The sequence below is a fragment of the Plasmodium fragile genome (assembly GCF_000956335.1).
Source record: "Plasmodium fragile strain nilgiri unplaced genomic scaffold supercont1.74, whole genome shotgun sequence".
Lineage (NCBI taxonomy): Eukaryota > Apicomplexa > Aconoidasida > Haemosporida > Plasmodiidae > Plasmodium > Plasmodium fragile.
Genome location: NW_012192654.1, coordinates 38,250 through 66,007, shown reverse-complemented (window position 1 = coordinate 66,007; position 27,758 = coordinate 38,250). Strand labels below are relative to the sequence as shown.

Below are 27,758 nucleotides of genomic sequence, written 5' to 3'. Positions count from 1 at the left end.
AGCCTCATATCCATCGAAAGATGAACTGTACGAAACTCCAAGATGCGAATTTTTTTTTTTATTTTTGCTTTACTCATAGCACATTATATCAATGGGGAGGAGAAACAAAATGGTGATTTTCTGCTCCTACACAAGGCGGATGTCACCGCCGTGCTGTTCTCGGACTATAAGAAGGAGGAAACGAATGTGCTAAGTAAGGTTTTCCAAAATGAGGGCACGAAAAATAGAGATCCAAAGTCAGAGGGGTACATTGTACTAGACGAAGAGGTCCACTCGTACGAAATGTTAAACATTCAGTGTACATTTAAAGTACAGAAAAATTTCGATAAGACAAAGTTGGTGATTCTTTTGGTGAAGCAACTGGAGAATGAGTGTGTCCACAGGGAGGGTAAAATATATGGGTGCCACAGTGCAGTGCAAGATTTAAAAGAAGATGAAACATTTATTTTTACCAATGAGTTGGACGACAATTTAGTCATTTCGAAGGTGTCCTTTTTGTTTGTTAATTTGATACCGTTTGATGGGTACTATACATTTGACCTCTTAATAACAGATGGGAATAATTTTGTAAAAATCCATTTCTTCAAAATGTACTTGCATTTTTTGAACCACTTACCGATCGTACAGTATCCCCTGGGCGAAAAAGAAAACGCCGTTGTTCGGAGCGTCATGAGAAAGGAAGTACACAGAAGGGACCAAATGTATATGCATAAACACGTGGCACAAAGGTACAAGGATTATTACGCTCTTCCTATAATTCGGAAAAAACGCGGAATTTATGGAAAGGCAAAACCGAAGAGGGTAAATCCAATTATGCCCATGGCACTGGTCACTTTGTTATTTTTCCTCTTTTTAATCCATATGTTTTATATTTTCGTCCATTTGAAGTACAACATGAAGAATATGAACACAAGTTATTTTAATTACACATTTTTGTTTTCCTTTGTGTGTGTAATGCTTTTGTTTATTTTGTATGATTTGTTTTTTAACCTCCTTCAAATGCTTTATATTTTCCCCTTTGTGTTTTTCTTTTTTTTGGTATTTTTTTACAAAGCTTTGAATGCTTTACGTGAGTACAGGAAAGGCGCTTCCTAAGCCAAGAAGTTCACGTGGTGAGGAAAGACCACGGTAAAAAAAAAAATCTTGCACACATTGCACATTTTAAAATTTTGAATTAATCCGATCTTCCACTACTCCGTTGGCCTTTTTCGCAAATAGGGGAAACTTTCCAACATGAATTCCTCCTACTTTAGCTGAGACGCTATTTTCCCATTTTTTCACTGTTGCAAAAACCGCTTATTCGTTATCGAAAAAGGGTTTAACTTTTTCACTTCACGTTTTAATTATACAAAAGCAGTTCGTTCACTTACTCGCTTCGCGCACGTAAATGGACAGCTTCATTAATGAAAACAAATTAAAGGTGAGCAACTGACTGAAGTGAAAAGGGGTGATTAACAAACAAGGACCCCTGGGCGTGTGAGTGGTGTAACATCACCTTTATAAAAACGGCTAATAAAGGATGGAACGATACACACACGTGAATATATGCGTGGTCCAAGGGACTGTCCGTGTGCCTATATATCAGTGGAGCACATTGCGACTATTCTTGCTGTCTGCCTACACACACATATATACGTTCATGTGTACATGTTCACGTGCGCGCTGCGAAAATCACACTGCGGCAAAGAAGCGTGTAGGGGCCATTCGGACGCAGCGGTGTATTTTGCACGGAACAAATACTGCGGGGGGTATGGCATTAAAAAAAAAAAAAATACATAAATGTGTGCGAATATATGTGTGTGAATAAACGTGTGTACGTGTATATATATGCATGTGTGTAGTATACACGCAGCTGTTACATAAAAAAAGTTAATGTGGTGAGAATTCACGTTGGAAACTCAAACGAAAGGAGGAAAAAAAAAAAAAAAAAAAAAAAAAAAAAGTTGATAAAAAAAGCTAATTACAAAATGAGACACTTATGAAGTGCACGTTCCAACACTGCACAACATGTTTGTAGTATCCTTCTGATATATTTTTTTAATTTTTTGGAGGGGTTATCATAACATGAGGAGGCTTCCCTCTCATAAGGAGCAAAAATGTGGGTAAGTGACAAAGAATCAAGCATTTAAAAACAACAAGGTGTATCCCGTTAGGTTATATGTACCCCTAACATAGGCATATTTACATAAAATCACATTTCCCCAGGTGTACCCTGAACGTGCGTCCAGCCACTACGCATCAGTTACTCAAAAAAAAAATCAAAATCCTTGTCGCCTTTATTTTCTTTTGTTAAATTGTTCGCCTTGTCTTGATCGGTGAACATGTCCAGATGGTCCCTATCAGCAGGATGATCACTGTGTGCATTTTTTGGACGAAACACTTCGAATGAATTGTGTTTGTCTCCATTTATTGTATTACTGTGTATATTGCCTACATGGTTTTTTACATTTCCAATTTGGCTATCTTGATTATTTACGCTTGTGTTAATTTTATTTTTTTCTGCGAAGGAAATATTTTTCGAGTTGGCAAAAAGTCTGGCAATACATTTTTTTGCCGCTTGGACTTTTGCGTCTCTAAGTTCTTTGTCCGAAAGGGAGCTGAAGCTACCGAAGTTGTTTTGCTCGCTCAGTTTGGACGGTTCGGATATCCCTCCGATATTAGTCATGCTGCTACTTAGGACTTTGCTTTGGGTCTTACTTGGACTGATTCTTTGGCTGTCGCTTCGGCTATTACTAACATGATGCCCACTTCTGCCATCACTAAGAGGGTTCAATTTTTTGGCTTCCTCAAAATGAGAAAAACTCTTGTCCCTATTACACTGATCACTACTCTTACCTGTGTGTTTCAGGTCCTTCGGAAAGTTTATGTTGACTGAATTGTTATTTGAACTACCCATATTAACAAAGTCGTTGAAAAAATAAGAATCCTTGGACGGGTTCCTGCTATCGTTCTTATTGCTGCTAGTGTAATTATTTTCCCTATACGGGATGTTGTCAAATGAATAAAAATTATCATTCATGTATATTTTTTTTTTTACGGATTCCTTCTTTGTGTGCTCAGTCAATAGGTCTGCTTCCTTCTGATTGTTGCTACTGCTCTTTTTAGTTCGCATGGTTTCTTCTATTTTTTTATTATCAAATATTTTGAGGGAGTCGAAAATGTCTAAGCTGCCTACATTCTCCATTATTTGTTCTCTGTAAAGATAGGGGGGGGGGAGAGAGACAACAGTGTGCTTTGATTTTGTTGCGCCCATCTGGAGCGTTCGTTTTACTCTACACGCATGTGCACAAGGAATCTGTTTAGGCGCATGCACATTCCATTATTTTTCGATGCGCTTCTATTTTCTCACTTCACTTCCGCCTTTGCGGGAGGCCGCACTGGGAGGCAACTTGTCGGGTCCAACCCTACGAAACAGAAGGGAACAGAACATGAGGGGGAAGTTTGAGCACACGGGAATAAGCACATTTACATGGGCACATTTGTAAGTATGCACACTGGATGACGTGTGCGTGTACCTTCCACGTAGTACTGGTAGGGTTCCTTCCTATTCGCGGGCGCATACAACTTCTTCTCATACTTATTCTTTATCCAGTTTTGCATAATTCTGCGTGGGGGGCAGTTGCACACGTTCGTTTGAATGTATAAGGGTATGTTGTAACCACGTGCCCGGGGAACCTAGTTGTAGTTATTTGTATGGTGGCCCACTTTTCAGGAGAATGTACGCACGTACACATATTAACACAGACATATGAGCCACGCATAGACACGCGTTATAAATGAACAACATATTCCATGTGGAGGTTGCGTTTGCAGATTAAGGAGGTAAGAAGCACTCCTCTCACATATAAGCCGTGAAAATGTAAAGCAAAAGACAAAATGTATTTAGGCTGTCCAGCGCAAGAAATAACATAACATGTGGCTACCCCAAAGGCCTGTTATATAACTTCAGCTTATACTTACACTGAGGAATCTCCTTGCTTAGGTCTGTACGCATCCGCGGGTAAGTTGTATAGGTAGTAGGAGTTGGATAAATCGTTCCCTATGCTCTTTATGCACTTCAGTTGGAATAAAAAGGGAAAAGGAAAAAGAATAATAAAAATAGGATGAGGAATAAAACGAACAGGAAGCAAATTATGCCAGCAACACGAACAAGAGACAGGATAAAGAGGTCAAAATAAAACCAAGCGGCAGCCATTTGCAAAAAAAACAAAAAAAAAACGAAAGAAAACTATAAAAAGGTACTTTTATAAACAAACATATATATGGAACACTTTTATGGGAATAGAAACAAATAAAAAATTACATGTATCCATTGTGGCATAATTTTATCCAAGGTTAAGGACTTGACTTTTGAAATGTGAACACCTAAATTTCTGTGAATGCCTGAACATTCTATGCATATTACGATGCCCAAATTGATGCTTGCCCACCTTGGGCACTTCGCCCCGCAGTCGGCACATTTGTTGTTTCCTTTTATTTTGGTAATGTTTTCTATATCACGTTGGTAGGAGTTGCTGCTCTTATTGGGCGCATGCATCCTGCACCACGTCTTGTGAGCATAAGTACGTCGCGTTGATGGCGGAGTGTTTCTCGTTTTTTCTGATGGTGTAGACCACTATGCAGGCACGTACATGTAAGCATTTGTGCATATGCGCATATGTATATACTTCGGTAGGTTATATATGTATGCACACACGCCTTCGCGCGAAGCGGAGTTAGCTGTTGCAAGCGAAGTTACGTTCAATTTTACATGTGCTTCTTCACGGAGACCATTACACACTTACGCATTCGGATATCGACATACATGTATGTGAGCAGCGTTGTGGTGGTACTGAGTCACCCGTTACTTCAACCAACCGTTAGCAATTTTTCAAAGCGCACAATATGCCTCTTTACCAAAAACGGTGTATGCGCTGTTTTGCATCCACTTCAACGTGTAAACAAGTGTATGACGCATGTGTATATATATGCACATAAATATATACATATGCTTTTACTTATCAATTTGTGTATACCCAAATGGTGTTAATTAAAATAAATTCCTCATCATTATAACATTAACCACAGAAGGTTTTTTTTTTTTTTTTTTTACACAGAGGAGGCACTTATAAATCGTGTGTTTGCTTCCTTTTAAAACAATTCGGTAATGTTGTCAGTTGGATGCTTCAAGTGGGTTAATTTATCTGGAGGTGACTCGCCAGTATGCACGCCGCATGAAAAAGCAAAATCGGGAGTGAACTGAGATGAGATGCTATGCTCTGCAATGTGATGAGAAGGTGCGACATAGAAAAAGAATTGACTTGCCCAGGATCACCCTTGCACGAAGTCGACGATTACGGGGATGCATATGTGTATGTTTTCATATGTATACACATATATATGCGTAGATTTATGTAAGCACATTTATATGCGATTCATTGCTGGCACCTGAACAAGCACGCGATCTACTGTTAAGTTTTAACCTTTCCACCTTCTTCGTGTTGTATCATTTTTTGTGCCAGCACGCATGGTGGAAGTAACAAGAAATTTCTCAAGGTCAAGCTTGTTATTATCGTACGAGCGTGCTGTAGAGAACGGTATGCATTTGCTTACACTTCGCGTACGCACGCACAGAATGCGCACATGAGGTACACCCCTATCGCACATATATGCATGCACATATGTTATGTAAAGATATGTATGCGCTTGCTCTCCTGTTTTCACATGTCCCGCGCGCACGTTACAAAGCTCCTTGATAAGGACAGTCCTTTTACGAATAATTGTAGCCCACGAACAGTTACAACAAGGTGGGCTTGCAGTTGACCCCCCCAAAAAAAAAAAAAAAAAAAAAAAAAAAAAGACTTCCCCTTTTTAGCGGCATTCTTAGCATTACAGCACAAACGGAATTCATATTCGTCGATCAGCATTTTAGTTTTGTTCTTTATTATTTGGCCATCCATTTTAACGCTTGCCGCAAAAAGGAAGCGTGTAAGAATATAGATCCTTTTTGAGAGTGCGTTTCCGGTAATTAGGTCACTATGCACAGATAGCCTTTTCAACATGGGGCAAAGGTTATCACGTACGTTTTTTATCCACCGCGTGAGGTTCTGTCTCGTTGTTCTCACCCACAGAACGGTGTTCGTTTGGGAGACGTTAATGCGTGCGGACACGCATGCACCTTGGGTGTGCCTTCCCATTTGCAATATTTTTAGCGTTTCTTTTCAAATGCTAACAAACGACTGATCTTAGTGTGTGTGTGTGTATGGTTACCGCAGCTGATTGTGCGGAATGGGGTTTAAGAAGGGAGGGGGAAGAGAAAAAAGGAAAACGGGTACGACTACACATATAGCGTGTATAATTACAAACAAACTAGCACGAAACAATGTATGGTAGTAGGGGGCTTGCGTATGTGTGATTAACCTGTGTACGCGTTACGTTGGAGACGACAGTGCAAACGCTTTGAAGTCACGCTTGAGTGGGCCGCTTGACCACACCCGTGGGCAAACAAGGCATCGTAATGTGTCCGTACCTACGTGCACACGTGCATAATAATATGACCACATACATGTGCATGTATGTGTTGCTACAAACTGATGCGGCACGGTGAGAAAGAATACTGTGCTTCCCTTAGTCCGTTGCTTCCATCAGACGAACACATTTTAATGTGTGTAAAATGCGCTCCTTTTTTGTTGTAGAAAAGGTACGGTGGGCTTTTTTCCCCAACTGGCACTATGCCCACTGTTATTAGCACATTTGTGTGCTGTGCTGACGGTAAATATTGCGATGCAAGTGTGCCATGAGAGGCACAAATATGGAGGCAAATTTAACAGCTTTAGGAAGATGGCGCAATTTTGGACTTCGAGGGAAGGGGTACGGTAAATATGTCCCTCCTACAAATCGTGGAAGAAGGACTTTTTCTTTTTTTTGATTTTGCCCGATATATTCGAACTATCCATATGAATTGGATAAAAATGAATGGAATTATTGTGCGATATGCTAGCAAGGAGTTTTTTTTTTTTGTTAATTGCTAATTTTTCAACACTGTCACCACCTTCCTGCCTGGCAATAACATCCCCCATTTTGTTGGGTAAAATATGAGCAACCTTTATACACCCATCAGCCGTGCCAAAGAGAATGGTATACTCATCGAGCTTCACAAATGTGCTTATCATATCTTTGCTGGCTTTTATTTTGCCCTCCATGTTAGCCCAAGGTTGTTTTGAAAAAATGGTAATATTCCCATTCATAGTAGTACACACAATTTTTGCATTATGTCCCAGTAAATTGGAACACAAAAATTCATCCTTATATTCTTCCGATACACTATGAGTGACAATTTTTTTTTTATTTAGAATATCAAAAAGGGCTATGTAACCTCCAGAAGAAACGATAACAGATTTCTCATCGGCATTTAAAACCATACTTGAAATGGTATCATCAAATTGTTTTGTTTTGTGAATCGGTTTTTTCGATTCATCTCTCTCATCCCAGTGTTTTATAATCCCCGTTTCGTCAGCCGTTAAAAACGTATTTGAACTTGTAAACAGAACTGAGCACACGGAATGGTTGTGACATGTGTTGGTCCAAATCAGCTTGCCGGTAATGTCTGTCAGGGAGCATTTATTGTCAGACGACGCTGCTAGTATTTTCTTTCCATTACTCGAAAAGGAGACACAACTTACTGTTTTTTTGTGGTTGTATATGTTCCATTTTTTTTCAAATTTTTTTTTTTCTTCCTTTAATTTATATAATAATAAGTTCCCATCGAATAGGCCAGCACATATGATGTCCAATTTGGGATGAAATTCTACGTCAAAAACGGTTGACTCACAGTTGATGGACGTGTATACTCTACTCATTTTGGAGACGTCCCTCTTTATTTAATTCCTTCCCCGGTGGTGTGTCTGATGCATTATTCAATGTTTACCTACTCGTTATGGGTGACTCCTTCCTGCAGTGGATCAATGTCCCTTTTGAGTACGTACATATGTATACATGTATAGGACAATATAAGCGGATCTTCGAAGCTGTCCCAAAGGGACTCCTGCTATGTTGCGAGGTCTCTTTACGTGACGATTCCCTCAGTTAGCATGACATACTTCTGTTTATGCCTCTTATGCAAGCAATTACGGTTTGGCTCTACCCGCATAAACATTACTGCGCAGCGTCCTTACTATACTACGTAAGCAAATTCGGCATAGTCACCGGTGTATTCCTTCCCTCGCGTCTGTCAACTTCATAGCGAGGGGAAAAGATCAATTTGGTTTCACGGAACAGGGCTAAATTCGACTTTTTAGAAGGCTTGGGAAAAAAAAAAATGCTACGTTGAATACAGCAAAAGCAGCAGTAAATATGCATTCATCAGTGGTTAGCTGGAGAGCTGCAAAGAGGACCCTTTCTAAAAAATTACCAATTGTTGTTTTTAAAAATGCTTGGGGGAGGAAAAAACCAAATTTGATACAAATATACCACAATTTTTAGCAGATTTTTCCTTTTTTTTTTTTTTTTTTTTTTTTTTTGTGGTAGGGGGACACGCTGCGTGAAGTACAACATGGACTACTACGTTACGCTACGCCCTTGGCGTTCGCTCAGAGAGAGTGAACATTTATTCCTTAATAAAGCAACAAATTGGGTAACCCAAAGTATATAATTGCGTCCCCAATATTCGTGCGTACTTGGTGGCGAATACAACACTGTGCGTAGGGGCCACAAAACTCGCCTCACTTTTGTTCACAATAAGTGGGGTACTGTTGTCCTTAACGATGCGCAGTGTGTATTTTGAGGTAAACTAAGGCACAGGAGAAGAGGCCGACTTTAGGTAAAGCACTGTCAGGTACATGTGTAGGTAAATAATCCTATATTTATACATGTGCGAAATGTCCCTCTTCATGAGTAAGGCAAAAATGCCGGAGGCTGCCCACCAATTTAGCGTTTCCCGCGAAGCAAGACCCAGGGCAGATGAACAAGATTTTTACGCTACACAAACGCAGGAGGGAAGAATTCGCTCCTTAATAAATTACGCAGTTGATAGCTCTCTGGCCGAAGAGGAGGAGTGTCCTAATTGCGCTTGTTTAAAAAGGTAAAGATATGCGCAAGTCTAGGATCAGTGTAACTTGTGTACATATGTACTACGTTTGTGTGTAGTCTTTACATGGTGATTCGTACACCTCACAGGTAGTAACACTTGGCGTGTATTTTGGCCTCAAGTGCGCATCTGTTCTTAGTGCGAAGGAATGTATACTGGCAATCTGAAGTTGGCCCTTTTTTTTTTTTTTTTATATTATTCTTTTTATCATGTTTTCGTACTGGGGCATGCGCCACCGCACGGTATAGCTGTTTCTGAAGCATTCCTCCTATAGGTGTATGCGTGTGTGACACTCCCTTTGAGTAGCTTTTGTGTGAAGACTGGGGAAGATCCCCTTTGATACGCAGCCTTGCTCCATAGCCAAATCGAGATGCAGGGCAAATACAATGATTTGACAGGTACGTTTCCACCGCGTTGCCCTCCTTGAGATAGGCTACGCAGCGGAAGTGGGGCGCTTCCCAACAGTGTGGTAACGCTCTATTTGTGTAGCAGTTCGACACTGCGAATTTCCCGCATTGTGTAGCGCATCACCGTCGAGGCGGGGGCGCTACTTGCGCAGGTTGAAAAAAACGAATAACGTCGCATTGAGGGAGGCGCCAGCAAAATGGAGGGAAAGGACAGGAACAGCACGAGCGATGTAAATCTGTGTAAATACAGAAACAAGAAAATAGTGAAAACAATAGATGACATAAATGAGTTTGTAAAAAGATATCCTCGAACGAACAGAGAATTAAATACGTACATTATTAAAAAGGACAGAGGAAGCGAAGTCTCTCTTTTAAAAAGTTTCGTTTTTTATATATTTACTCAAATAACGAGTATCCTAGCTGTATGTTTAGTTATATTTTGTATTGGGTTCTTAATTGGGAATCACATTTCATCCAAGTCGTCTGTAGTAAATTCAGTCATCCATAATTTCTACTTAGCAAACGACATCGGTGCACAATTGTATGTAACAAAGCTTGCCAATAAGAATGATAGACATGGAAGTCAAATGCATGACACACTGGCGCTAGACCTAATGATCAATTTTAACTTTGACTATAACAACTTATTTATGGGAACGCTCATTGGAAAAGTTTTATTGTATTACTACCCAGCTAATGACATTGGTTTAAGGGGGGAAGATTACTGCTATCACAATAGTAGAAATAGTGCACTGTCACATTCCATAATGGGTCCAGGGGGGAAATACCCCAAGTGGAACAAAAACGATGAAGAACTGTTTGACATTTTTGCGAAAGAAAATTCGCTAATTTTTTTAAATTATGCTATGAAGATGAAGAGGGAAGCTCAGATAACATATATCAATGATTTATTGTTTGAGAATTTAAATGCTTACCCTATTGGGGGGGCAGACATTACCATATCTCCGGGTATAATGCAGGGCATTAACTCGATTAACGCGCTGGTCAGCATAAACCACATAATTACAGATAAAACCTTGTTACAGCACTTGGTCAATGATTGTAAAAAAGGGAGAATATATGTACAGCTACACTTTACGAGTAATCAAATAAAGACGATTCTCTTTCGTTTCCAACCCCAAACTGGGATTTTCTTACCCTTTAAAATTCCCTGCGAGATCAAATCGTACGATAAAAGTCCGAGCAATGAATTTCGCCTAACTGTCATTAAGAATTATAATGTCCAAAAGACGGCCATCAAGAATATTAACTTTTTTATCAATTAGCCCCTCACTGGTTTCATTTGCACTCACAAGGATGGTATGGAACATAAATAGGCAAGTAGCGCATCCCACGTTTTTGTTCCTTATCGTTGGCCCTTGCCGTAGCTCCGCGTTATTACTGCAGTTTGTTTCTGCACCATTTATGTTACCTCCAGTTGATTATGCAGATCAAAAGGGACGTGCGCCTGGTCCTGTCCGTGGGTCAAGTTGCCACCGCGTTCATACGCAGGGGCGGGCCGGAGTGGACGTCGGAAAAGTTCCTGTTAATGGAAGATGGAAGTGCACGTTTTCAATCAGGCTGTTTGTGGCACCCAGCAGATTCCTTCCATATGTGCCTCAACCCGTTTGTGTGTTCATGAGAAGGTGAAAATCTACCCTTTAGCGGAACTGATTATGCCATGTTCGTCTCACCTACTTGTGTGCAGACCGCTACAGCGCTGTTTATATAGGCCTACACGTAAGTAAAGCAAAAATTGTACTGCCGCTTTGGCATCAGCTTACAAAACTCCGCACGCATATGTAATCATAGAACGGGGCTGTGCTTCACCCTGGAATTATGGACACATTAAAATACATTTTTTGCAATGGGGTGAAGACATCCTCGGTGAATTATCCCCATTAGTTGTTTAAGATTGCTCAAAGGGTAAAAAGGAATGGTGGAACATGCGATTAAGAGGACGTCAAACACAGCGAGGAATAATTCACCATGTAATAAGCCTTTTCTCCCTTAATCTTCAACCTGCGCGTGATATACCGCTTGCATTGATAACAGTGCGTGAGGCGACTGCCCCAATTCCCTTGTGTCAAAATCACACTTGTGTTATCAGTCCTGCTTTTTTTTTTTTTTTTTTGTTTTCCTTTTAAACTTTTCTGCGCGGAGATTCTAAAATTTTTTTTGTACCTTGTTAAGGCGAACGTAAAACAAATCAACGCAAAAATGTAGCACCATTTTGAGCACTTTGAAGTTGGCAGCGGCACTCAGAGAAGGTTACATTAGCGTTTGGCCCATCAATGCTACATCATGCTGCGCAAAATAAAACGGAGCAGAGGTCTGCGCAGAGGTATGAGCAGGCGATGCATATACGTATTTCTCATGCCAAATGCTGTTTAAGGGGGGAATCATTTTGCTCGCAAGCAGGTGTCATAATATGCTCGTTGTTGCATACATTTGGAGGGCCATTTTTCTCCATTTTTTGTACCCATTTTGTACTTGTTTAGTTGGCGCTTTTATATGCTCCTCTCTGTATACGTACAAACGTTGTTTTGTTTTCTTAATAGGGAAACATAATTTGGGGGACTGTGCCCCATGTATTTGTTATAATATTTGTTAAAAGTATACAATCATTTTTCGCTCTGCGAGAAGCGCTGTAGGGTGCACGAGTAGGGCCTATTTGTGTCCCTATCTGTATGCACATACGTAAGGCATGCGCAGGCATTCACATGTGAACGGGTAGATTATCTCGTTTTATGACGAGTTGGTTTGAGAATTTCCGAAATTAGTGGAAATTTACTGTTGGAGATACGAAGCCCGTTGTTAAGCATTTGTTTTTTTAAATAATCTTTGAAGTTTTTCCCTTTGGACCTGTCATTTTTTTTGTCCCACAACTGGTACGACGTAGGCTCCTGTCATGCCTTGGACATAGAGGGCCATCTGTTAGGCATCCTTGGATGGAGGCAAGCACTGCTGCTTCCATTCTCCAAGGTGCGGCCATATTGTTGCTTTTTGTTGGACTTCTTTCCCTCCAGAAATATGCCTATATAACATGCTTAGGGGAGACGCACTAAAGGGCGAGCTAACCAGTGGGGGGGACAATGACGAACTGGTTACAGCCAAGCAACTGTTCGCGACGCATTTGAAGGTAGACGAGAAGACCAAGCAGCTGTACAAGCACTTCAATGTGGAGGAGTATGTGCTTGATGTTATGCGAAGTAAGGGTGCGGAGAAGGGCGATGGTGAGGAAGAACAAAGTGGAAAATTGGAAAAGGCCAACAAGGTCGGAGGTGCGAATGGTGGAGCAGAAAACGCAAACGATTCGAAAGGAGGCAACGAATCCGATAACGCCAACGAAGCCGACAACGAGCACAGCGCGGGCGATGACACAGACAGTGAATACCCCAAAAGGGATGAACAGTCGTACAGAGAAGAATTACAATTTGTAAAATCCAACCCACTGCACTTGAGCAGATGGTACGAGTTTCTTGAGCTGTACCAAAGGGAAGAAGTGTACGAACTCTTTCTCCTGGTTTTTCCAAGGTGCACATTATATTGGACAAAATATGCAGAACTGAAAGTAAAAAAAAAGGAATATACAGAAGCGTATAAAATATATCGTAGATGTATTGATGCTAATATCTACGACTTGAAATTAGTTTTCTCCTTTTTGTACTTTACCTACCACACGTCATCTATTCACGAGTACATCAGTTTTCTCTTCGAGGGACTGAAGTGCGTAGGGACGGATATAAAGTCAGGCACAATATGGGTTGAGCTGTTATACATATTAATAAAAATAAACAACACAAATTTGATTCTAAATAATGATATTCAAAATTTACTGTTTGATCCATTTAAGATCATAAGCAGTAAAAAGAGGAATGAAGGGCCATTGATACCATCAGAAAAGGAGCAAGCTATATTTAGCTCCACCATCCCAAATAAAAGTGGGAAAACAGTAACCTACACAGAACATTACACAAGTGATGGGAAACTTCGAAAGTTTTACCATTGCTGGTTTAATAATCCAACAAAATATTTAGATAAGGTGTGGAAGAATTTTTGCTCCTACGAAAAAACCATGACAGATAATTTTACCGTTAGCTCATTAGCTATCTACAACACGCAATATTTAAATGCGAAGAATGCTTATAGAGAACTATGTGCCCTTTACCAGGAATTAAATCTGGACAGGAAATTCAAAATTGATAAAAAATTTAAGTTAATTATACCTATTAGCAGGAAATATAAGGTAGAGAATGGTATTCTTCTTCGCAGATGGGAAAAAATTATCAACTTTGAGAAAGAGAACCCTCTGAAATTGAGCCTGCCTCTTGTACGTAAAAGAATTATGTATGTCTACGAACAGGCCTTGGTCCATTTACAGTTTAATGCTGATTTGTGGTTTTCGTATTTCCAATTTTTGCTACTAAGTAAGAAGTTTAACTATGCCATTAGGATTATGAGAGAGGCCATCGAGGTTTACCTTCCATTTGATGAATTGTTGAAGTTAAATTTTGCTTACTTCTTCGAAAGACACGCGCTAATAAATCAGGCTCATTTCGTTTATCAGCTTATGCTTGGTGAAGTTTCCAAAAAGAGGAAGCAGTTTTCTCTATCCTTTTTGCATTCCAAGAAAGGCTTCAGGAAAGGGTCTTTCGGCCTTGTAAAGAGCAAGGCAGCCAAGAGGAAGAGGAAGGGCATAGCAAAGGGGGGTAAACGTGAAAGGGGGGAATCCAGTGAGACGGATGGTGGACACGAGGGGGATGACCCGCATAATGGCAGGAGCGATGAAGAAAGGAAGGCGTGTAAAAAAAAGGTAAAAGCAGAGGGCCCGTCTCGGGGTAGGGCAGTCACAGCGGATGATATTTACAACGGGGGGGGCGACGATGGGAATGGGATGATCCAGCAGGATAATGAAGGTAATAGTGGGGAGGAGGATCTTAATGAACGGCGGAACTACTATGCGACTGAGCAAGGCAGTGGAACCCCCACGGGGGACGCACGCGCAGCGCCCACCACATGCGAAGACGATATCAGGAAGAAATTTGTGGACTGCGATTACGAAAAGATTGAGGAACGGAAAAAATATTTCATAAATTACATTAACGTAAACAAGAAAAAAAGGAGAGACTTTGTCTTTACACACTTTTTAAACTTTGTTAAAAGGAATTACGATGAAACCATATGGAGATACTACACCGAAATTGTGCTAAGCGAGAAGAGGTGTTCCCAATATGTATACTATTACTGTGCAAATATGGAAAGAACAATTTACAAAAATGAGAAAAGGGCCATGTATATCATGAATGAGGGTTATAAAAAGTACGCCTCAAACAAACGATTCCTGCTACTTTATGTTAAGCTTCTACTAGAAAAGGGAAACATGGACGAGGTGAGATCATTGATCTACAAATTTGTTCACAATTTTTATACAGATTTTTATAGAAAGTATGAGAGGGAACATAGCAGCAGTGGCAGGAAAAGCTCCAGATCGAAATCAGGACAGGGAGAATTTAACCAGTTCGATTCCAACTATGTAAAATTGTTAAGGAAAAAAAATAAAGCGTGCGATAAAATGTGGACTTTACTAATGCAGCTGGAAACGCTTTACGGGGACATAACGAATTTGAACCGAATTTGGGAAACCAAATTGAAATATGAATCGGGTTACAATTTGGAAGAAAATAAAAACGTCCTCATGGATTTTGACAACGTGTCAAATGTTAACGAACATATGTTTGTGGAAGATTCTACGCTGACGGATATCCTTTGCAAGGGCTATCTGGTAAACCTAAAAAAAAATGACATTGATAATCTGCAGCTTAAGGTGAACTTGGTCAGTTCGCAGCAGTTCGGCGGGGCTTCTCTCAAAAAGACCTTCTCCTTTTTCCAAGTCAGTGGTGAAAATGCTTTTACGGAGTTGATAAGTCGAAATGAATGCGTGGTTAAGGTGCAAAGGGGAGGGAGGAAAAAGAAAAAGGCGTTGTGCCAAGAGGGTGAGCAGGACCAGAAGCAGGAGGACGACGATCCTGCGACGCATCCCCAATCGCAAGCAAATAAGAAGCATGTAAGCGAAAGCGACGTGAGCGAAAGTCGAAATAATCAAAAAGGGCAACGAGGCGCAGAACGAATAAATAACGACCAGCTGCGAAACGCACATTTGAAAAAAGAAAAAAAACGTTCCACGAAAAGAGGCACAATGAAATCCACCTACGATTCGTTTAACTTTTTGGATGCGCGAACAAGTGTGAAGAAAAAAAAAAAAAAAATTCGCAATAACGTTGCAAAGAGCACGAAAAATGAGGAAAGCAAGACCGAAGATAACAACGGCATTACAGCCGACACAGTGAATTGTATCAGTAGACCCAATTTAAAGAAGATGCTTCTGTACAAGCCGCTAGAAAATTATGAGCATGTAGAAGTAGATGGGGGGAAATTACACGATGAGGAAAACATACCCTTGAGTGAATATCCCTACTGTGTTAGTAACATGAATAGGGACGACAGGGATTATTTTTTCAAGCGAGAATATTTCAGCATGCCAAATGTAATAAACGACTTTTTAAGTTTTCTACCTGAAGAAAATGCGGGCCTGAATATGTCAGATAGTTCCATCGATTACTTAATTGCGTCTCTGAAAAATTTGAGTATCCCGAAATTGAAGACATTTCCCTACGAGCCGATACCCGTGAAGGAAATAATACAGATAAAGAACGAGCTGAATGGTTAACAGGTTTTGTTGTTTCGGGTGCTAAATGTTTTGAGAGGTGGACGAGTCGTATACAAATGAGAACTTGTTGAGTGGGGCAAATGAGACGATGGAGGAATTGTGAATGCGCCGAAGAGAGAGCTGCTCTATGTTATTGCACAAAACGACACTGTGCATATGTATGTCAAGCTTCGTAACCGTGTGAACGACAGCGCAGTCCTGTCTTTTTGTCCTTTCGCTCAGCGACCGCTGCGTTTGGACTTGGCTTTTTTGTTTTGTCCTTTTGTTTTGTTACTTTGTTTTTTTTTCATTTTTGAACTTTTACATTTCGGATGGCTGCCTTGCGAATGACTGCATTTCGAATTTTTCCGTCCCTCACGTCCATCCGTAATTTGATTCGCGCAACTGAACCTTCTGGCATAATTCAAAGATTAAAGCGTAAAGCACAAATCACAAAAAATTTTGTGGTGCAGTGGTGATTAAAATGAATACACGTGTTGGTGAGGAACTCATGTCTTACGAAGGCATCATCAGGTGGAAGGAATAAATGAGTCTCTCGTTATATCAACACAGGGGGCGAAACATTACCCGAATGTGAACTTATGGGGGCAGGCTTGCGTGCCCTTTTAGCCTCACTATTTGCGCGTACAAATTTGGAAAGTATGAATATGCTCTACATTTGGAAAAAGGCAAGTCCATAAAGGACAAAAATGGAGGAGATGCGCATACCTTCTCTCGTTCATTAATTAGTTGGTCCAAAGAGACACAATTTTGAGAAAATAAAACTGAGTGGTTTTGTTGTTGCTCTATTTTGGTAGGCTTCTTTAATCTGGGTTAAAAAGTTTGTGTTGGGATTTGATGGGATATTTTATTTCTAGCCACTTTATTTTTCATATAAAGAGAAAAAATGGAGTTTAGCTCATCCGTGATCTGTACTTAAGGAGGCCTCCCCGTCTTGTGTGTCAAGTGGGCATTTTACCCACTCGCAGACGATGACACACTGTATGCAGAAAGGCACGAACATGGGAATGAGAATATAATATATACATGTGCCTATGTTTGTGCAAATGTTCTCCAATGTTTCTGAGGAAAATTTGGCAACAAAAATTGGCTAGCAGCTTGAGGCACAGAATGGTTTCAGCAGCTGGCAGGACGTGGCGCGCAGTTTTTTCTGTGCGTGCATGCTACGAGGTGGTTTAACTTTGGCGATCATACTGTGCCATGCTTTCATTGTTTGACCATTTCGACATATGACAACAGATTTGACCAACTTGTAAATAGTTCCATGATGTTTTCCTTTTATCTGTTGCACCTTATAATGAAGGGCTGGGCCTCCATTTTTAGCAGTTTTAACCTGAGCAGGCACTACTACTGTCAAGATGGGGAGGGAGGGTATCTACCAAAAGTGGTCAACTTACGCATTTCATTGTTTTCTCCATTTTTTCATCTCTTTAGGGGCATGCTTGCCGCTTCATGCACATGTGCGCATGAATAATTTCGAATATTTGCATGTGCCATATCTAAAGAGCACGTATAAGTATTTAGAGGAGCATGTGTACGTACCCAAGTCTGCATGCACATGTTCATGTGCAAACCCATGTGTGTACGCTGCAGCGCATATATGCAGCTATACGTCCAGGTATTGTAACGGAACAATAAGCATAGAACAAGTTCGAATTATCGCATCGCAGCTTTTTGACTGCAAGGGTTACTATTCCGGTGGGTTGCTTCTCCCTATATATACTCACTTCTTTGGCTCTGGTTTTCATTCTCTCCTTTTGAGAACAATACCAAAAAGAGTATTTTCTGAGGCCGGCTTGGACAATAATCGTTTATGCACTTCTGTGTCGCTACAACATGTGGAACCAGAAACACAAAAATGATATTACTTGTCGGGGAAAAACTTTTGCGTCGTGCTTTGTGCTGGCATGCGAGTCTTTCCTACACATAAGGCTATGTGCATAGCCAAGCGGTACATGAGCGGTGGACACATGTACAGAAGTACAAAAAGTACAAATATACACGAGGGCGTAATTATCCCCTCAACTGCACCCCTGCGGTTCGTCATTTTTGCAGTTGCTGTTTGCAGGCCACAACCATTTATATGGCTTTTTTTTTTTTTTTTTTTTTTTCTTTTTAAAAGCACAAAATAGTGAATTTAAAAAATAAATTAAAAAAAAATATATTTATACAATTCTACAGATTTAGAAACAAAAACAAAAAGAATAATGTGCCTTTTCGTTAATTTAGTTTTCTGTCAAATGTTCCGCCACGCACAAAATTTTTTTCTCGTTGTCCTGACGCCTGCTACGATATACATATGCATATGCTCGTATATGTATGTAGATCCGCGTGAATGCAAACCTCAAGTGCATTCTTAAAAATCCTGTGTTGCAACAAAATTAAATGACAAATTACATGTAAAGATTCAATTTTAAAATTAACAAGTTATACGTTCGTACAACATTTTTTCTCCACTTTTTTTATAATCGACGTGGTTATGGAACAAAATCACATGCTTTTTTTTTTGTTTTTTTTTAAGCTTTCTTTTATTGTTAAGCTTTTATCTGTATAGAAATTCAAAACACTTTACATATTTTTTTTTTTTTTTGCCTACACCACTTGTGTAAGCAAGGGAATACCCCTTTTACAGAATAAAAGGAAACAAAATATAAGAGCCGAATATATAGTATATACAATCAAAATTGTCTGTAAGAACAATCCAATTTTGTTCTGCGTCGCACAGGAAAGTATAAGCACTTCCAGAGGCTGCGCATAATTCCTGTTTTTTTTTTTTTCCCAAAAGGATAAGCGCACGAATGGGAGAATACCCATACACGCATATATATGTACACATGCCGATACCTGCACTTCTCCAAAACATCACTGTTCGCAGCTAACACATAGTACAGAAGGTGCAAGCATTGGGTGTACTCCGCATCACGCGTTCACGCCCCTTGCACGGGGGAAGACATGAATATTTTGTGCTTACTGGACACGTCCATAGATATTCTCCACGTCAGCGAAACATATTGGTGCGTGATCCCAGTTGGGATAATACACACAGCCGAGTAGAAGCAGGGAGGAGAAGGCAGTAGTTCGCCGGTTTGTTTTGTTTACTTCCTCGCCAGAATATCACGCCATACCCCTCACGCTAGCGCATAGCAACCCAAGGGATATGTAACGTATCGCCTCAACATGGATTACACCCTTAAGGACGATTGGATAATGAGGAGGAACAAGATATTTTGCGACGTCATAAACAATCTAGTGACGACTTTCTACGAGATTCAGTACAAGTTTTTCTTTGTCAAGAGTGAGCTCCTGCACATAAATGAGAGCATAAGCCATGTGGACATACTCCGGAGCATAGAGTACAACCTATTTCACGTAATCATCACATTCGTCATTGATTGTAAAGCTTTGTATAATCTGAAGAATGCAATCAATAAAACATTCCAGCTGTCTGATCGAAGTCGTGTTTCGTATTATTACTACCTCTTTGAACATGAGAAATTTATGGAATTATTTAAAAAATTGGAAGCCTGTATGATAGGGTGTCAGAAATTAAACACTTATCTGTCGCGCCAAATCGATAGACTGAAACATAGCATGGCTTTAACAAAATGCAGCCATACATGAAATAGTTGAAGAGGCAGCGATAAGGACGTGGTTATTACGGGGAGAAGCATTCTCATTGCTGTTACGCGAGCACAATGGGTCTTCATCTGGGAGAGGCATCGAAGCGGTTAAGAGGGGAAAGATACCTCACGGGCAGGAGGCGCTGGAAGGACCACCTAGAAAGTTTGAATCAACAGGGGAATAACAGAACACGGGTAACGAGAATAGTTGGAAACGGTGTTAATCATCTGACATTAGTGGACACGTGGATGGAGGCTCCGACGGCTACGGCCATAGCCGAACTTGTAGTAACACGGGCTGATGCATATTTAGTACCCCCGTGGACGCGCAAATCCGCAATGACCACTCATTTGTTTTGAAACCGCGCACAATATAAATGTGTGAACAAATTTGTTGAGCATCTTAGCTTCAAGGTATGTGTGCACATATGCATATCAGCACACGTGTACATGTGTCTGTTTTAGTCTTTATGAATTAATTTTTGCATTTTTACTATGTTTTCTCTAATTTTTTTTTTTCTCTTAATTAGATTGGCACTTTTGAAAAGACAACCTCCCTTTATACCATAAAGTTAAGCACTGTACAAAATGTGTAACTTATTTTCCGCATTGTGTGAACAGCTTGGTCGAATTTCTGAATAAAAATGCCAATGTTCAGATGGTTGAGCTATTTGTCGTGAGCTCCACAAGGTGTCCATATCATAGGGATATGCACGAAAATGTGTTATGAAATTTCCTCCCTTAAAGGCTCAAAAATGGGGAAAGAAAAATGTCTAACCTGGTTGCTGTCTTCCGTATCTATATGGCAGGGCGACCCATGATTTGGTAGCTTCCTGATCTAAAAGCTAAAGTTTACAGTTCTCTGCCTCACCCCTTGTAGAAAGGCACCGGCGGAATTATCACAAGCATGAGTACAATTATGGTTAAGGTGAGGAGCAAGCCAGTGCTCGCCTATCTAGCAAGTTATCTGACAAATTATATTGTGATTAAATTAATCTTATTCACGCATTAATGCTCTTCTGCATTTTCTCAAATGAGGAGATAATGCTTTTGCCCAATATGCCCAAAACGGTAAAGGAAAAAATGACGATTAGAGCCTGTGACGCGACCAGCTGATTGATTTCCCTGGGGAGCTTGTTAGAACAAATGAATTACACGCGGGAATGCAAAGCAGGCATTCCTCCAAGACTCGATAAAATGGTGCTCTTTGAGAAGTAAGAATTTTACAAAGTACGCGATTTTAGAGCTTCTTCCGATTCACTTACAAAGATTGGCATAATATCCTATTGATGGGAATCTCCCGCACCGTGCTTTGCGCGAATGTCTTTAAGAAAGATGTAACCCCCAACAAAGGGGCATGAAGTCATATGATGCATCTAATGGGAAATGTTTGCAAACATATACGCCATTTTTCATGGTGATGTGAGGAGGCATACCCGCTTGAACATTCCCTTTTTAATATGTCACACAAATTACACGATTGCTCACACGAAAACGCGTTCAGAGCGCCCTGGGTTGTCCTTTTTTAAAGGACTGTACCATATCTTTTTTCTTTTCTTTTCTTTTAGATTTGTAAAATTGTTGAGGTGTTGGGGTATGAGCAATGCTCATAATAACTTGTACATATAGTACGATCGCTGAGTAATTCCCACTAAAAAAAACAAAACATTATAGTGAAATGACATAGGAAAATAAGGAGCATATGGAATGTGGCAAGTACAGGCACTCGTGAAGACAGCAGCGCTAACAAATGTTGTGCATATATACGTAGGGGAGTACTATCACAACAACTGCAATGTCCGGACAAGTGAAAATACCTGACGTTTCTTTTTGACAATAATATCGCCCTCTCTTTGTTGGCCTTTTCAAAGATTTTGTAATAAACGATCCACATATAACTCCTTTTCCTGCACATTCTGGTCCGAGTCGCATTGCTGTATAACGGTCGCGAGCAGAAGGATCCACAATTTGGCAATGAAGTGGTTCTTTGTATGTGCATCCTGATGCAGTGTTTGGGGGCGTGGTAAATCTCTCACTATTAGCATGTCCTCTGCTCCCATTACTTTTTCTACTCGAAGTACTTCGCCTTTTTCCGGTAGTGTCTCCTCCTCGATATTTTCTAACAAATGCTTAAACCACTCCTCCTCACTGTATGTACTCATTTGCTGATGTTGTTGCGCTACCCATTCTTTCCATGCGTGCTTCTTGCTGTCCATGAATGCGGCTGTCCTGTTCACACCAGATGCTTCGTTTGGCGCATGTTGTTGATAATATTGTTTCCATTCCGATTTGAGTGCATTAAACCACGGTTTCCTCGTGCACTCGCGCAACATATGTTTGTGGCGGTCAATCCAGTTAATCCAATTAGTGTGGTCGGGGGCCCGCATTTCACGTGTCGCTGCTGGTTGTGAACGACTCTGTTCTGCATCTAACTGTATGTGTTCCATACAACTCCATGGATCATCTTCGTTAGGTGGAGAACGGTCCGTTTCTAACGGTATGGTTTCCATACAACTCCATGGATCGGGGTCATCTTCGTTAGGTGGAGAACGGTCCCTTGCTAACTGTATAGTTTCCATACACTTGCATGGATCGGGGTCATCTGCGTTACGTGGACATGCATCCGTTCCGTCGAAGTCAGTGGGTGGATGCAGGGCGAAGGAAACATTGGTTCCTGATAAACCCTGGTTTGTGGTAGCAGCATCCAAGGAACTACTATGTCCGTTGTTGCCCCCCATAAACTCTTCAACGAGTATGTGCAAATAGTCGTCTTGGACGTTTTCCCAAGCTGTCGCTTCACATTCGTGGAGCACTTCTAAATGTAGCTCGATGATGGTGAGCTTATGCACGCGTGGATGACGTCGTCGTCGTCGGGCGCGCAATCTGCCGGGCTGCCTATCCGTAACCATTGTGTAACCGTAATCGGGTGGCGGCAGGTCGCCGCGTTGTAGATGCTGCAATATTTCTTCGTCGAGTGGCGGTGACGGCACGTCACGTATCGTCCTGTATCTTGTTCTTTTCCGTTTTCCCAGCAAAGCAAAATACTAAATAGAAGAAACATAATGGAATGTGTAAGCAGCAGAAGTAGGGGAGGGTGTATATAATTGTTAGAATGGTCACAGGGGCTACAGTTGCATTTCACACAGGACACGCATTGTGCCAACGCATGTCCCATTCCGTAATTTGTGCATTTGTGCTTACTTTTGAAGGGAGAAAGATCAAGATAAATATACCAACTAACACTGGAATGATTATGGGTGTGTAGGGGGTGACCTTATCCAGGGTAAGTCCTGGCCAGAAGAAGGGGATGTCCGGGGCACCTTTGGATGGTGGACTATTGTTTGTATTTTCTGCTGATGCTTGCTGGTGGTCGTTCGAATTTACCTTTGCGATATCAGTATCCGGTAATCCTGCTCCTGCTTCTGGATTCACAGGTGATACTGTAGCTTCCTTCTGCACTACTACTACAGCAATTTCTTTTGGTCCACTCTTATCAGAGGAATCGACAGGATTACCATTGGCGCCACTTCCACCAGCCGCGCCTGTACTTGGTTGTAAGGCATCATTACTTGTGGAGGCGTGTCCGGGGGTACCTGGTATGCCATTGTCCTTAGTACTTGGATTAACGGTATCAGCTGCTTTGGCATTTGGAACAATGTGCTCGTTAGTGCTCCCCTGAGCACTTCCTTCGTGAGGAGCACGATTAGTTTCTCCTGCTTTACTCTGAGCATTCTGGACATCTACGCCGTCTGGATTAGTCTAATCCTTCGGACTACCGGAACCAGAACTTTCAGTACCTTCCGAAGTTTTACAGTTCACCTGGTTCCCGGGTTCAGATACACTATCCTCAGTGCCCACACTAGTGACGGGGTCCCTGTCGGCGGCATTTGGGGGGCCGGATGCTTCAGCCTGCTCATTGTTCTCCACGGTTTTAGTAGTCTCCGTAGACTTTTGGTCTTGTCCGGGTTCCCCCGTTGATGCCACGTCCTTTACTGGTACCTTTTCCGTTGGTGATGGCGTTGACGACGGTTCTGCTGGCCATTGTACTGGTGGTGGAGGTGGATGCTCAGAATTTTCTGATCTTCCTTTCGGGGCTGGTTCTACCGGTGTCGGCGATGATGGTGCTTCTGCTTCTTTCTGGGGAGGCTGCGATCCTTCCTTCTTATCTGATAGGCTTGGTGTTGATGTTTCTGGTGTTGCTGGGGATGCCGATGAGTCCGATGCTGATACAGGACGCTGCGGTGCAGGGGGCTGAGCATCCGGTTTCGTGGGTTTGTGCACTGCTGGTGACTCGTCATTTCCCTTTAGCGCTGGCGCGCCTAGGCTTACCGGCCCTCCCATCTTAGCTCTTTCTATTATATCCTTTACTTTGTTCTCTATTGTTCTCGTATCATCACCTGTATTTATACTTTCCCATATTCCTTCTACTATATCCTTAAATACATCTCTTGTTTCTCGGACACTTTTTTCCAATATGTCCTTTATGTCTCTAGCAAAATCCTTATTCAACACTTTTATAATAGAATTGTTTGTTTTTTTTGGCCTCCTCCTTCGTTCAGCTCCGGATGCACACGTCGCCAGATGTTTCTTTTTATTTTGTTGCCCCAGCCACCCTTTCTTCCACCTTTCTATCCATTCTTTGCCAGTAGCCGCAATAAATTTTAATCCGAATTCTATTTCCCCATGGTTATAATTATTACATTTCCCGTATCCAAATTCCGCTTTTGCATTCTTACTGTCTATGTCCAACTGATGCGCCACTGTCTCTACAATCTTCTGTTGATTTTGGTCCTCATTATATATCTGCAGTAAAGCTATACTTCCGGCCAAACATCTCATATAATCCTCGAATCCTACAACCTCACTTCTGTTATTCTGTACTTTTGTCCACTTCTCGGCACTATAGGTATATCCATCCATAAAGCGGAGAATGTTTATGATGTCTCTGCACCTTTCATAGCATGATTTGTCCTTATCACTGTTGTACAGGTACTCACATATTGCGACGTCCTTATTGTACCTTGCGACAATACTACGGCTTAAATTACGGAATATGGTATTTATGTGGCTCCACATGAATTCCTATAGTCAGAATAATTTATACACGCACGCGTGTGTATATTTCATCTGTGTGTCTACTGTGTCTTATTTCATTCACTCATATATGCCTATATAACCCTGTACTCGTGGTTTATTTGTTGTTCTTATTATAGTGACCCCATTAATTCATAGCGCATCTACGAGTACATCATCCATATAGTTATTCTCACATGATCTTCATGCATACACTTATTCAAACGTATCTACTTTTTCTATTGTTCCTTCAATTTAACTTACCACACATCCCCCAACTTTATCCTTGCATTGTTCCTTCTTATATTTCGTCAATACATCGGTAAATCTGTTTGCCATGGTATCCTAAATCTTATAATATATTAATTTCCCTTTGGAAATATTATAGCGTCACCTATCCGTACATTAATCCAGGACCTCTGGAGCCCGTGCTTCCCCCTCCACTTATTGGCGAACTCATCCTTGTACTATGATTTCTTTCCAGGGGAAGAATGTTACTATTCCCCCAAACTGCATATACCTATAGTTCACACAACCCATTTTTACATTTGCTATACTTATATTGAAGGAAGGAACATATGAAAATGGCAGGAAAAGAACGGAGACAGCTGGAAACTTATAGGGAATCTTTTGTGCAGTAAGATTTATATAGAAATGCATTCATAAATACAGCATCCGGAAGAAACGGTTCCCCTGGGAATATTCTTCAAATAATTCCTAATGGAAACCATTCATCTTAATGCGCACTCTATTTATAATGCAAATATAGCATTTTGAACAATAGAACAGCAAGTAAAACAAAATTTGTACACTAAAGTGTACACAACGAATTAAGCCCATGAACAGAATTCGTTCATGGATCTGTACAAATACGTTTGCCGAAGGGCAAAACAGCGTCCCCCGAAGAAATGCGCACTTTAGGGAAATTCGTTCTCAGGAAAAACCGGATCCATATGGAATTCTTGGAAACTAATTTTTGAAATAAATTTCTCATTAATTCCTATGAACTATATAACACTTTATACATATTTAATAGTATCAATTCTTGCAAATGAAAAAAAAAAAAAAAAAGGAAGAAAATTTACATAGACCCGTTGCTCATAATAAATGCTCATGGGAAACTTATTTTCCATTTTTACATTCCTCCTATTTCATTCCTCGGTGAAAAAAAATAGTGAATCATAGGAAAAATTCATATATAATGTGCTCAATGTTTATGATGGAAGACATTATGAAAGTGTAAATTAAGCATTAAGTTTTTTGCAGGAAATGTTTTAAAAAAAGAAAAGGGAAAATATGGAAAACCACATGGGAACTTGTTATAAGGCACTTGCTCAACCCGTTCCTTCAAGGGAATAATCAAATAGAGCATTTTTGAATATATTCTCCATGGCAGAATTATCATGAATATATGTTTTGAACAAAGAAGTTTCATGAGTTAATCTGTGCGGAAAAATAATTAATAAGGAGGGAAAATTTACAATGGTACCTACAGCCCACCTGTATTCAATTCGAACCTTTCAATTTGTGAATAATAACAGACAAAACTCAACTACCCGTATTAGGTTCTTCTTTAACTTACTATTATTGTAACATTCTTTTATTTGTGTATTTAGAGCAAACATTAGAACATGTACTAATATATTATAAAACATGAATCCCTGCGATTACATGCGCACAATAATTTGCGTGCTATGATTTTGAATTTAAATAATTTTGTTAATTTATTCTTCCCCTTAGCATAGAGTGATCCATAAGGTCCCTTCCCTTTTCTTATTCATTCTTCATTGTTTCCGTTTTCTTTCTTTTTTCGTATTTTTTTTTCTTCCTTATGCTCACAGTAATCAAAATTACTCTACTCGTTGTTGTATTTTTTATGTGCAGCTTAACATATAAATATATAATTCATAGAATCACGGTTCTTATATAGCCTTCCGGTTTCGCCTGTTCTTGTCATTTTTGTTTTTTTGAATAATAGAATATTTTTACTTAGTATAATAAATATACACTATATTATGGCCTCCAGATTTATTAAAATAAAATATTAGAGGGACTATGAAGCAATTTTTATTTTCGTTGGTTCTATATATACATGTTATATTATCACAAGTGACCATAGAATAGGAAATTGTTATAGAGCAAAATAGCTGTAATAAACAGTTTGTTCTAAGATTTAATTTCCATAGGAACAAAATGACTTAGGGAATAAAAGCCTGTAGAACCAATTTCCCGATATAGTAAGCGCTTCTCCTTAGGGAAATTGCTCCCAGTGGCATTTATTATGGTTATGATGTTATAGACAGAAATTTATATAAGAATTTATGGGATACTAATAAAGTATGCAAGGGTAGCAGAAGCAGTGTACAATATTGTATAGCCACTGGAGAATACCTTTATATGAAAATGAGTACAGCAGCTTCCGCGTATATATGTTCAATGTACTGGTCATGGGAAACTGTTAGAAACATTATTCAGCTTGCATAGTATTCAATTAATATACTTACAATGTACACAATTGTTAAAGGAATAATAGGGACAGAGGACGCAGGGGACAGACTTGTATGGGCATCCCACTATACGGACCGTATTGTAATCACGTGTAAAATACTCTCACCTGTTCACAGGAGTATACAAACGTAAGCATAATGGACTCTGCATGTTGTGTTACAGGCTCTAGAAACGTACGCATCCATCGTACTTCCTGCATCCTCCATCCGTCTACCGTGTGCGTGGATACATTTTCCTTACACATGTATTTTTATTTTAATTAATCACGGGAGCAGACCTACGAATATCCTGTACATATTCACATCCTGTGTAATATCAATGAAGAGATAAGGACAGGGTTTTACAAGAGGTTAATG

General features: G+C 40.3%; 8 protein-coding genes across 8 annotated transcripts; 5 read left to right on the top strand and 3 right to left on the bottom strand.

Annotated features, from left to right (window-relative positions):
- Nucleotides 1-42: 42 nt before the first annotated feature.
- Nucleotides 43-1,095, top strand: AK88_04740 (uncharacterized protein; the record flags this gene model as incomplete). Its single annotated transcript, XM_012482348.1, has 1 exon — nucleotides 43-1,095. One exon carries the CDS (start codon nucleotides 43-45, stop codon nucleotides 1,093-1,095), a length of 1,053 nt encoding a protein of 350 aa, XP_012337771.1.
- A 1,147-nt stretch (nucleotides 1,096-2,242) lies between these two features.
- AK88_04739 (uncharacterized protein) lies at nucleotides 2,243-4,537 on the bottom strand (the record flags this gene model as incomplete). The annotated part of the gene is made up of 5 exons (XM_012482347.1): nucleotides 2,243-3,194; nucleotides 3,350-3,404; nucleotides 3,516-3,604; nucleotides 3,961-4,055; nucleotides 4,304-4,537. The coding sequence occupies 5 exons, from the start codon at nucleotides 4,535-4,537 to the stop codon at nucleotides 2,243-2,245; spliced, it is 1,425 nt and encodes a 474-aa protein (XP_012337770.1).
- Nucleotides 4,538-6,869: 2,332 nt separating this feature from the next.
- Nucleotides 6,870-7,838, bottom strand: AK88_04738 (uncharacterized protein; the record flags this gene model as incomplete). Its single annotated transcript, XM_012482346.1, has 1 exon — nucleotides 6,870-7,838. The coding sequence occupies one exon, from the start codon at nucleotides 7,836-7,838 to the stop codon at nucleotides 6,870-6,872; it is 969 nt and encodes a 322-aa protein (XP_012337769.1).
- A 1,830-nt stretch (nucleotides 7,839-9,668) lies between these two features.
- Nucleotides 9,669-10,757, top strand: AK88_04737 (uncharacterized protein; the record flags this gene model as incomplete). Its single annotated transcript, XM_012482345.1, has 1 exon — nucleotides 9,669-10,757. One exon carries the CDS (start codon nucleotides 9,669-9,671, stop codon nucleotides 10,755-10,757), a length of 1,089 nt encoding a protein of 362 aa, XP_012337768.1.
- A 1,760-nt stretch (nucleotides 10,758-12,517) lies between these two features.
- Nucleotides 12,518-16,201, top strand: AK88_04736 (uncharacterized protein; the record flags this gene model as incomplete). Its single annotated transcript, XM_012482344.1, has 1 exon — nucleotides 12,518-16,201. The coding sequence occupies one exon, from the start codon at nucleotides 12,518-12,520 to the stop codon at nucleotides 16,199-16,201; it is 3,684 nt and encodes a 1,227-aa protein (XP_012337767.1).
- A 3,177-nt stretch (nucleotides 16,202-19,378) lies between these two features.
- Nucleotides 19,379-19,822, top strand: AK88_04735 (uncharacterized protein; the record flags this gene model as incomplete). Its single annotated transcript, XM_012482343.1, has 1 exon — nucleotides 19,379-19,822. One exon carries the CDS (start codon nucleotides 19,379-19,381, stop codon nucleotides 19,820-19,822), a length of 444 nt encoding a protein of 147 aa, XP_012337766.1.
- A 74-nt stretch (nucleotides 19,823-19,896) lies between these two features.
- On the top strand, nucleotides 19,897-20,833 carry AK88_04734 (uncharacterized protein; the record flags this gene model as incomplete). Its single annotated transcript, XM_012482342.1, has 3 exons — nucleotides 19,897-20,109; nucleotides 20,352-20,402; nucleotides 20,702-20,833. The coding sequence occupies 3 exons, from the start codon at nucleotides 19,897-19,899 to the stop codon at nucleotides 20,831-20,833; spliced, it is 396 nt and encodes a 131-aa protein (XP_012337765.1).
- An 853-nt stretch (nucleotides 20,834-21,686) lies between these two features.
- On the bottom strand, nucleotides 21,687-24,897 carry AK88_04733 (uncharacterized protein; the record flags this gene model as incomplete). Its single annotated transcript, XM_012482341.1, has 3 exons — nucleotides 21,687-22,865; nucleotides 23,023-23,570; nucleotides 23,619-24,897. 3 exons carry the CDS (start codon nucleotides 24,895-24,897, stop codon nucleotides 21,687-21,689), a joined length of 3,006 nt encoding a protein of 1,001 aa, XP_012337764.1.
- Between the last annotated feature and the right edge of the window lie 2,861 nt (nucleotides 24,898-27,758).